General features: G+C 40.0%; 2 protein-coding genes across 2 annotated transcripts in view; one reads left to right on the forward strand and one right to left on the reverse strand.

The window, feature by feature from the left end:
• The window catches only part of ACE2 (angiotensin I converting enzyme 2), a 25,078-nt gene extending 23,724 nt beyond the window's left edge, over positions 1-1,354 (forward strand). Inside the window, exons 17-18 of the mRNA XM_009993826.1 lie at positions 416-610; positions 1,243-1,354. Of these exons, the coding sequence (XP_009992128.1) occupies positions 416-610; positions 1,243-1,354 (307 nt within the window). The remainder of the gene's footprint in view (positions 1-415; positions 611-1,242) is intronic.
• Positions 1,355-5,159: 3,805 nt separating this feature from the next.
• BMX (BMX non-receptor tyrosine kinase) overlaps positions 5,160-11,131 on the reverse strand; it is a 27,383-nt gene continuing 21,411 nt past the window's right edge. The window contains exons 14-18 of the mRNA XM_009993839.1: positions 11,115-11,131; positions 8,563-8,627; positions 7,752-7,870; positions 5,718-5,875; positions 5,160-5,234 (exon numbers count right to left, since the gene is read on the reverse strand). The exon at positions 11,115-11,131 is cut by the window's right edge and continues 197 nt beyond it. Of these exons, the coding sequence (XP_009992141.1) occupies positions 5,160-5,234; positions 5,718-5,875; positions 7,752-7,870; positions 8,563-8,627; positions 11,115-11,131 (434 nt within the window). The remainder of the gene's footprint in view (positions 5,235-5,717; positions 5,876-7,751; positions 7,871-8,562; positions 8,628-11,114) is intronic.

Below are 11,131 nucleotides of genomic sequence, written 5' to 3' on the forward strand. Positions count from 1 at the left end.
ACTGTAGGAGGGGAACAGGTAAGAAAATGTCAAAGTTGTGGTTTTCTGTCACATACCCAAGAAACTTAAGGATAACCAAGAAACTTAAAGAGAGTGAAGGGCAAAATGCAAGTAAAGAGTGAGATCTGAAGGCCATTTGTCTCATTTTGATAAATGTTAAGACTGAGTTTAAGAGTTCATACAGTGTCTAAACATGTCAGTTAAGATGTAACAGGTTGAAGGCTTAAGTTACTGTGGTCATCATTCACCACCCCATGCCAGAGAGAATACGGCTTTAGCAGTCCCTCCTGTGCAGCCTTTTCAACTGAGCAGTACAGGGGAAGCCTGGCACACCAGAGGTTTATAAAGTGACTGAAAACTGTTTATTTCTTTCCAATAAACATGAGAAACGCTTTGAATTTGCTTTTGATGACAGGATGTCTCGTGGACGAATCAATGAGGCTTTCAGACTGGATGATAACACGCTGGAGTTTGTGGGCATACATCCAACCCTGGCCCCACCTTATGAACCTCCAGTCACCATCTGGTTAATTGTATTTGGGGTGGTCATTGGCCTGGTTGTCATTGGATTTATAATCTTGATCATCACTGGGCAGAGAGATCGCAAAAAGTGAGTGATATTTTTGATACTGTGATCATGATCATTGGGAGACACCCTGGTGATTGAATTAGCAAGGTGCTTACAAACAGGCTGCCAAATCTAACTGAAGCAAGTTAAGGGGTTAAAGCTTGTTAACCCCCTCCCATCTACAGTGACAGCTAAAGGTTCAGCTTCCTGCCTTCCAGTGCATGGCAGGCTTGGTAGCTCATGGCAATCTCCCCACCAACAACAGTATAACAGCTGGACATTGTGGCCACAGGGAGCCACAGTGTGGCTTCTGCCAACCTTACTGCAAGGTGGGTGGGGTGGCCTGCTGGGAACACAGGGCCGTCTCCAACATTAAGTTGTCCCCATTTATCAGCACCTGCAGTTTTCAGTAATCTTGTTCGAGGCTGTTCAGAAATGTAATCTCTCCTAAATATTCTTGCTTTAACAGCAACAGCTGGTTTTCTATGTTTCTTCATAGTGAGGTTTCTAAGAACCTAATACATTTTCTAGAGTTCCTCTTAAGACCAACTAAATTCCTCTTATATAAATATTTCCAGTTAAATACAGTGTTATTTTTCAGTAGGGTTTTCTGGAGATTCCAAAAGAACTTGAACAGAGTAGGGCTTCTAATATAAAATGAATTTTCGTTGCAGGAGGGCGAGGAGTAAAGACAGAGCAAACAGTGGAGCAGTGAACCCTTACAACGAAGAGGGAAAAAGCAACATGGGTTTTGAACCATCTGAAGATACACAAACATCATTCTAGAAGATGTGGGTAAATGAAGGATTTCTAGTGTTTTTTTTTCATTTAACTTTTAACATTAACGAGGTTCAAGGTGAATGTCCGAAAAATTTTTTTGACTGTGAGACTGACAGAGCCCTGGGACAGGCTGCCCAGAGAGGTTGTGGAGTCTCCTTCACTGGAGACATTCAAAACCCACCTGGACACGTTCCTGTGTGATGTGCTCTGGGTGACCCTGCTCTGGCAGGGGGGGTTGGACTAGATGATCTTTCGAGGTCCCTTCCAACCCCTAGGATTCTGTGATTCTATGATGTCATAAAACATAATGTCTTCTGTTTGACCATTAATCTACTGGTTCATAGACAACAACAATTAAATCTGCTGTTTATATGGTAAAACAGAAAGGTAGAAAACATGCAAAAATTCAAGATATACATGTCCTGTGGCTTTTCTATGAATTTTGTGCATAATATTACACACCATTTTTCCTGCATTTCCGAAGTATGCTGCATCCAACTTCTCTTTGTTTCCTCTGTAATGAGATACAAAAGCTTGGAAGCATACAGCTGTATGCACATCAAGACAGACATAAGAATAACTCACATACTCCTTGTGCCCATGAGGAACATCTTGAGTTTTCCAGACAGAGACCTTAAAAGTGTGTCTAATAGACAGTGAGAAAAAAAACCCAACAAAACACCTGACCACCAGATGAACCTTAGTGACAAAGAACTCAATTTGGTGTGAAATAACTGCAATTTTTGCACCTTCAGGAAATCTGTAGCAACTTAAAATGGATACTGGATGAAGACTAACAAGAACTGGAACTTTGTTAGGAAGCTGCAATATGAGTTATTTTTCTAACTGCTTGATAAGTATTTTAGAAACCAAATAGCCCACGCTCCCTCAAAAAAAGAAAGAAAGAAAGAAAGAAAGAAAGAAGAAAGAAAGAAAGAAAGAAAGAAAGAAAGAAAGAAAGAAAGAAAGAGAGAAAAAAAGAAGAAAAGTCTGTGTTATGTTGTCATCTAAAAACGGAATAAACTTCCTTAATACTAAATTATCAAAGTTGGTGGTTTTTTTCAGTACCTTAGCCATTGCCTTCACTGTGAAAGGTACTGCATCATGAACACTGCTTACTACAAATACAAATTGCTCTATGACAAACAGAGGGCAGTGGATTGAGGCTTGGGAGGTTCAAACTGCACTTGAAAAAGTAAAGCTGTTTCACTAGTAGAGTAGTGCAGGGCTGGAATAAGTTGCCTGTTCCATGCTCTGAGGGAGGCTGTGGGATCTCCACCTTTCAAAGTGTTCAGAGCTCAGGTGGACAAAGGTATGGCTGATCAGATGGTGGGGACCATCACACTCTGAATGGGAAGTCTGACTAGATGACATCCAGAAGTGCCTTCCAGCCAATGTTTCTATGATTCTGTGTCTTGTAGGTCTCGTGCCACACCTGCCACCACACCAGTGCAGTTGTTCTGCACACACAAGTGTCACTGAAAGGCACAAGGTGTCAGCCAAGTCCTGCATGCTGGCAAAGGTCAGGTAGCAAACATGAGCCTGTGTGAAAAAAGTTCAGAGAATTCCTGGACAGTAAAACTCATGGCCCTCCAGAGTTATCAAACCAGTAGAAAGCACTCAAACCTATGTCTGAAAACATACAGCTGGAATCTGGGCTCATAAAACACTATCCTAAAACTAATTTCCTATTTGAGGGACGAGACCCTTAAATGGGACATTTTGAAATGGTAGGCAGATGATACTGCTTAACTGCAAGCTAGGCTGGAATGTAAAAGAATAAAAATAATTTCTCTCCAAGTTGGGTACCTACACCACAGATCCCATTGCCAAAATATCCCGAAGTCTCAGTACTTAAGCTGAACTTTTAAGATAAATAATTGAACTGTATGTGGTCTTCCCATTCACCATGCAATGACAGAAAAAGGGAACGGCAAAGTGGGAAACAATCAAGTAATGTAATTAGTCATGCCAGCCATCTTCAGATGGCCTGTTAAGATTAATTTTTCCATTAAGGCAATGCTTTCATTTCAAAGCAATTAATTTTAAAATCTGTGCTATGAATCAAAAAACACCATTCAGAGTTGTCAACACATAAAGCCACTAAAAAGATATATATAGCAGGATGACAGAAGAGCAGAAATAAAAAGACAACATTTAGATTTAAAAAATCAACCACATGCATTAGTCCCAACAATTCCTCACACCTTCTATGCTGGGGGGCTGGCGGACACCATTTTTTCATATTTTACCTGTGTCAGCCCTCCTTCCTGGCCATTGCTTTGGGTCAGCACTCCTGGGCCCAGCTTGATGCAGAGGCAATGTCCTACCGTGCCCTACCTCTCCATCCTGTGCCACCTCCCGTGCCCCCACCGCCTGTGTAGATCCCTCCAAGCATTTCCATGACCCCAAATGCTGCTTTCCTTCAAACACACACACAGCTAGACAGGGATGTGCTCAGCCAGCCAGCTTCTTGCAAACACAGGCAGTGGAGCCTCTGGCTGACCAGAGACATTAATTTCTTTCTTCTCTCTCCCTGCTTGGCTGCACTCAGCATTTCTTACTCTTGAGGTTCAGGTGAGCTCAGACTGGAGGTGCAGAGGGGTCCCTGCTACAGCTGGGCCAGCTCCACCACAGAAAGGGCAAGTAGACATCGCTTGGACTCTTGGAGGCGTCACACACTGAACCAGCTCAAACATAAGGAGAAAGGAGAGGATTTCATCCAGACCTTACTTTATTTTAAACCCCCTTTATTTTATACATAGCAGATCAGCATTTTGCAAATGTCAGTGTCTATGTTTAGATACCCCTGTTATAGTTATGTAGTTTCAGATGTATTTCGTATCTCTGGACTTACTCAAATTAGCACTAAGTTGTGTAGTGCTATGCACATTTGAAAGTTGGGTGCTCTTTTGAAGTGTTAACATCAGGAGGCAAATTTCAGCTCCTCAGCAGTAAAATATTTGGCTAAGCAATTGCATTAAGAGCATTTTCACTTATCTTCAAATTTTTGCTCTTCAGGTTTCTTAGAGATCAGCAAATTTACCATTTGCTATTGCAATGACTATGGAATTCTGCATAAAACTATGTTTTCCTCTATTTTTACCTGTAGCAGGAAGCAATAACACTCTAGTAAACACCTCATATATTGCTAAGTTGCAAATATCTTAGATATGTAACTTTGAATAAATTTCAAATAAAATGTACACCCGGAGGGCTTGAAACTGAAGTCAATAGTGCTGGTAAGAGAACTGGTATCATATTTTATCAGTAGTAATTTCTAAGTAATTGAAAGCCAAACTATAACTGTGTCTATTGCTGTCAGTTGCAACAGTTTTAAATTTGACTTCAGGCATCAGCTTGAAGTGATTACAAAGAAAAAAAGCATTCAGATAAGTTATGATAATCAGAAAAGCCAACAGGCATATATTTCCCTGTTTACATTTCCAGCTAAGGCAAAATAATGACAGCTTAGAAGCACTGAAGGGGTGTACACAATTGGTATATGTATGTCAGTGTCTGAGAAGTCCTTTGACACAATGCTAACAAAATAGATTATATTCTTCCACAGTATTCTTCTGTCACTTGTGGAGTGTCAAACCTTTCAAGTCAAAAGATTTCTCCATACACCTCCTGGTCAACTCCATGATTAAATGAGAAGAACATTAATATACAGACTAATGGGAAGTGGGAGGGAGGGAGGGGGGTGTTAATGTCAGGCAAATTTCAGATATTTCAGATGTAGGTCTCATACAGAAGACAGGTGATATGGAACCAGAATGCACAGTCAGCTGTTTCTGAATCTTCTTTCTCAAACTCTGTTGTCTTCTCTCAGTGCCTCAAAAAATGATAAGAGCTGATGAAAGGCAGGACGCTTTTCCGGTAGCTAAATGCAGCAAAGATGATAGGTATGGTTAGTTAATTTAAAAATCATTCAGGAACTGTAGATATCTGTTATTCTGTGGTGGCTAAGATAGAAAGGACAAATGATGATGGAAAGGTACCAACAATGGTCCTGTAGTTGTGGAAGAAATTTAGACAATTAACTTTGCTAAACATCTAAATTTTAAACCACTAAAATTAGATGGGGAGAATATAAACCTGTACATTATGTTGTTATTGAAGGGAATTTTACAGTTGCTTATTTAAATACATGGTTCTGAAAAGATGGAAGCCAATCTTCCTTTGTGCCCTCTTTCCTGTACAAACATTGACCTGAACTAGACAGCTATATAGAGTGTACTACATACAAGCAATGGCTTTTATAAGTGGTATTTTCCACTCTGAACATCAGTTCAGCTATCAACAGGGACTCCTGCTGACTCCCATTATTCTGTTTTCTCCAGTTTGTATGTGCAGATGTGTGTACCTCATGCCAGCAGTTGTACATTATCTGGTAGATGATGTCTGAAACCATCTGCGGTCTATAAAGTCTGTATCCTTGAGAAACTTTCTCAATCACCTGCATGTTGTCATAAAGCTCATAGGGCTGCTTTCCCAATGTGAACACCTCCCACATTAAGATACCTGCAAAAATAATCACAGCAATGGAAGACAAGACATGAAAGTCAAGAAATGCAGGATAACTCATTTTTCCGGAACAAGATACACATCCAACGTGAACCAGATCTGATGCTTTATAGAGGATATTGTCCAAAGAAAATATGGACATGACTGGCAAGTGTGATTCTGTGCTCATATGTAAAACAACTTCTGCTGCAGGAGAAAGTAAATTTAGATGCTGCAGTTAGTTATATGTTTCATGTGAACAACGATAGAGAACACCAAGACATAGTGATCTGTATATAAAAACACCCCCTTTTATATATGTGTGTGTACACAGAGAGAGGGAAGAAACAAAAAATAAGGCACCTGTAGGTATCATGTTTTATAGACTAATAGGAAAAAAAAATACTGTTATTTTTAAGTGAATGGGACACATACTCCTTTGGTATCAGAAAGATTTCAAAATATTTTATACAATCAGCTGCACATACCTATAAACACTGGATTATATCGAAGGAATAGAAACACTGCGTAGTATCATAATCACTAATTCATAATGATGGCTTTGCAAGAAACAATTTTAAGTGTAACTGAGCACGTGATAATTATGCCAAACATAACATAAAAAAAAATATATTTGAAATATTTATTTCATATTGAATCTAATACTGGTTTCTTTTGAAATAGTAATTTATTGGCTCTTTGACTTCTCTTCAGCTGGAAGGGAACTGGAGCATTGTAGTGTCACAGTGGGATCAGGACAAAGGATCCCAACTTTCTGCAATGAGACCATTAAAAAACTAAGATTATTTGTTCCCTGACATCTGCTTTTGGGATATGAATATGTCAGTCCAGTTCTTTAGCTCTTTAAAGACTCATTAGGTAAAAACAACCAAGAAAGAACTGATGAATCCTCCTTTCCCCTTGCTTCCCCTGTATCAATGGACAGTGTTAAAATGAGAAAAGACCTTCTAAGGAAAAAATTCTTGTTGGAGTTAATGCCAATATTGAGGTAAAAGATAATAAAACCTGGAGCCATAATTCTTTGAAAGGAGCAAAATGAAAATACTTCACCAGAAAATCTAACTTCTAATTTAGTTGCATAAGTTACAAACAACTAAAGGACGTGAATGAGCTGTTTCTCTTTGGAGTTGTCCATATCAGGAGACTAGCTGAAGTTAAAGATAAGAAGCCCAGCATTTGGAAACAATTTCAGCTGCTTTATTCTCCATTTTTCAATGTCAAGAAGAGTGGGCTGCTAATCTTTCATCAGCTTGACAGCTGCCAAAATTTTCTTACTGGAGGAGCAAACCCATGTAAGTGGAGTTTAAGCCAGCTCACAAAACACTCCCTTTCCTTGACATTTTTTGCAGGCTTCTAGAACCACTGAACTGACTCCACGGATTTGTAAATCATACCTGGAAAAACACTGAAGTAGGATTTCAAATATTTGAAATTTCTGGGTAGAAAGTGATCTTCAAATATTTCTTATTTTTGCTGAGGTACAGCCCTAGCTCACAGACTGTCTTCCACAACTGGCCTATGCACAGAGTCCACTCTGACCTCTCTGACTCACTGAATTACTCTTTTGACTTGGGCAGAACTGATTTATGATCTAGATATGCCAAAGATCCTGCTTGATCTCTACTACCAACAGTATACTGTATTAAACAGACATATATCAAATGGAGAGTTTCTATGTGTCTAAAAGAAAAAGAGTAGGGCTAAAAAAATCCAAGGAGGATAGGGTTTGGATGCATAAAAATGTTAAACAAGAACACAAGCTCTAACTGTCTTTTACATTCCTTCAGTGTGCAAATGTCTAGCATTTCTGCTTGGTAAATAAACATAATAGCATATATGCATACATATTTATATATGAAATTCCAAAACATACCAAAGGCCCATACATCTGACTTGCTGCTAAATTTGGTGTAATGAAAAACTTCTGGTGCTGACCACTTCACTGGAAACTTGGTACCTAATGAACTTATATACAAGTCATCCAGAACATACCTACAAGGCAAGAACCAAACTTGATTGTGATCGAGTGATAACACAATGAAATATCATTTGCTGCTATTGCTTTGTACATCACAAGGTTCCTAAAAAAATCTGGGCGATATTCCAGATTTCTGAGAGATACCTGATAGAGGCATAAGAGATCATTGCTATAAATAAAGGGATCAACAGATCATTGCTATAAATTTATTAGAGAAATCTTGCAGAATCATAGAAATGCTTTTTGTAAGGCCTCCTAGCCCAGCCTCCTGCTCAAATAGGATTACCCTGAACATCAGATCACGCTCCTTTTCACCACATTAAACAGCCTCTGCCCTCAGCTTCTTCTCAGAGGACCTGTAGAGGCTGCTCAGTCTCTCCAAATTCTCTTAGTTGAGGCTGATGATTAAGATATTTGACCCCTAAATTAGGTGCAAAACTTGAACATAAAGTAACCTCTGAGATTTAACAAACATAAGTGGAATCTCTCAGCTGTGACTGGCCTTTCATGCTTTATTTTTTGAGAGAGCAGAATGACTTTATTCCAACTCTGTAAAGTTTTATGGTCATTAATGGAAGGCAAGACAAAGAGCTGTATCACACCCTGTGGTTTAATTTTCCTGACAGCCACTTTGCTACCTGATCAATGCCACTAAACTATATACACTAACATCGTAGTTTCATGAGGCTCCCAGTTTTTTACTTACCTTGTCATCCCAAAGTCAGATACTTTCACAGTAAGATTGCTGTCAACCAAACAGTTCCTAGCAGCCTTTAGTGGAGAAATGAGAAAAGAGATCAGTGGAAAAAATACAAAGAAGAGCACATAGCATTTTATCTTGGTAATCTGCTAATAATAATAATTTCTGTCTTCTAGCATTTCAATGAATAATGACCTTTTTTTGATTAAAACAATTAGGTTTGGAACTGTAAGGGAACAGTAAGTATCTTTCTTATTTCACTCTTTGACTATTGATTGAAAATCATTCCTTACCATTATCCCAGCTTCACAAATAAAGACATTGAGAGATGAAGAAACACAGGTGAAAAACCCACATTCACTTAGAGAAACAGCCAGAAACTAAACCCTCTCTTTCAAATAATGTCCTACTCCAGGGTCTTTTTCAGTAGTCTCAGAATTTACCAAGGCAACAAAAAGTGATAAACATTGACTGGCTTATTTGCAATGCACCTTGAACAGAATGGAAAAATCAAAGGTGATTTAAATGGCTTGATTTATGAAAAGTCCAATATAAGTCTAGTTCTGCAAATTATCATTTGAGAACATTTATCTCATGCTTATTTTCGTAGAATCATAGAATCATTAAGATTGGAAGGGACCTTAAAGTCAACAAGTTCCACCCCCCCTGCCATGAGCAGGGAACCCTACCCTGCACAAAACCTCATCCAACCTGGCCTTAAAAAACAGCAGGGATGGGGCACCAACAACCTCCCTGGACAACCCATTCCACTTACTCACCACCCTCACAGAAAGGAATTTCTTCTTAATATCTAACCTAAATCTCCCCTCTCTCGGTTTAAAACCATTACCCCTTGTCCCATCACTATCTTCTCTGATGAAAAGCCCCTCCCCAGCTTTCCTGTAGCCCCTTCAGGTACTGGAAGGTGCTATAAGGTCTCCCCAGAGCCTTCTTTTCTCCAGGCTGAACAGCCCCAACTCTCTTAGCCTGTCTTCAAAGCAGAGGTGCTCCAGCCCTCTGATCATCTTTGTGGCCCTTCTCTGGACCCTCTCCAACACGTCTATATCTTTCCTGTGCTGAGAGCCCCCAGAGCTGTACACAGCACTCCAGGTGGGGTCTGGGCAGAGCAGAAGGGCAGAATCCCCTCCCTGGCCCTGCTGGCCACACTTCCTCTGATGCAGCCCAAGATGCAGTTGCTCTCTGGGCTCCAGCACACACTGGTGGCTCATGTTGAGCTTCTCATCTACTACCCCCCCCAAGTCCTTCTCCTCAGGGCTGCTCTCCAGCCATTCTCCCTCCAGCCTGTATTTGTGCCTGGGGTTGTGCCAACCCAGGTGCAGGACCTTGGACTTGGCCTTGTTGAACTTCATGAGATTGGCACTGGCCCACCTGTCCAGCCTGTCAAGGTCCCTCTGGATTTTCTGCCTGCATGCTTATTAGTGTCTTTGCATCTACAGTTTTCAATCTGAAATAAAACTCAAATTTTATTTCTGTTTTCCCATGATATACAGCCAGTTTTTCAGAAACTTACTTTATATTCACAACATGAATTCTGCTACTTAAGTTGTCTGATATTGCTGATTTATGAATCTGAGTGCAAAAATTGGTGAGATAAGGAGTTAACCTCTTTGTTTACACATAAAGGCAATTACTTGAAAGAGTAAGCAAGATGTGTAAAATGCTACCTGAGGTGACTAAACCCCTATTGGAAAATTAATCAGGACTGCTACAGAAATTGTCACAAATCTTTCAACATATTTTTGCCTAGCGTTAGAAGGTGATATACTGCTACTGATTCTGAAAGTACAGTGCACCAGAAATGTGGCTAGGTTCACTTTAATGGGCTAATAAAATAAAATCTTATTTCTCCAAAGCCAGCTTTCTTGAACACTGAGTTTTGTGTACACTTTCAGACCAAGTCCTTGAGAGGCCTGTTCCACTCATTAAGCACAATTTGAAATACTTGTTTGAAAAGTGGGATATAAATGTACTTGAAAGAGCTAGGTAGATGCAGACTTTCAAGTTCTTCTGCTGCTTGCAATGCACCAGAGTAAATTCCAGTTTATTCTAGTAGTGTTTGCATTTGTTTTCTAAGATAAATAGTTCCTAATTAGATAAATCCCAAAATAATTTAAAAAGCCCAATCCAAGTGACCCAAACCTTTAATGTTGCAGTAGTTTTTCCCGGAGGACTACAGCATCATTGCACAGAACCCTTTACCTCAGTAGACTAACTTTACGCTTGGATTAGATCCTTGAGCATAGAGCCCCTCAATGCAGACAGCACAGTATGCAGTGCTGTAGACCTGTCAGCTCAGCTCTGAAGCAAAGTGTATTAGCTTGTGGACAGTGCTGTTTACATGTGGCTTTAGTGCTTCTTGTCCAGAGCTGCCTTCTTTTGAGCCAGCTGGGTGTCTCTCTTCAGCAGACCCCAATACTTTCTGGAGTGAGGGTCAACCGAGCTGGTACAGTTGCGGGTGATCCTGGAGGGTAGGACTTAGTAGTGATAGGTCATCCTCACTACCTTCCCTGTTCCTTTTCTCCTGTTGGATAGCTTACCAAATCTCTGTGTATGA

Source organism: Chaetura pelagica, unplaced genomic scaffold (genome assembly GCF_000747805.2).
Source record: "Chaetura pelagica isolate M959 unplaced genomic scaffold, ChaPel_1.0 scaffold412, whole genome shotgun sequence".
Taxonomy (NCBI): Eukaryota; Metazoa; Chordata; class Aves; order Apodiformes; family Apodidae; genus Chaetura; species Chaetura pelagica.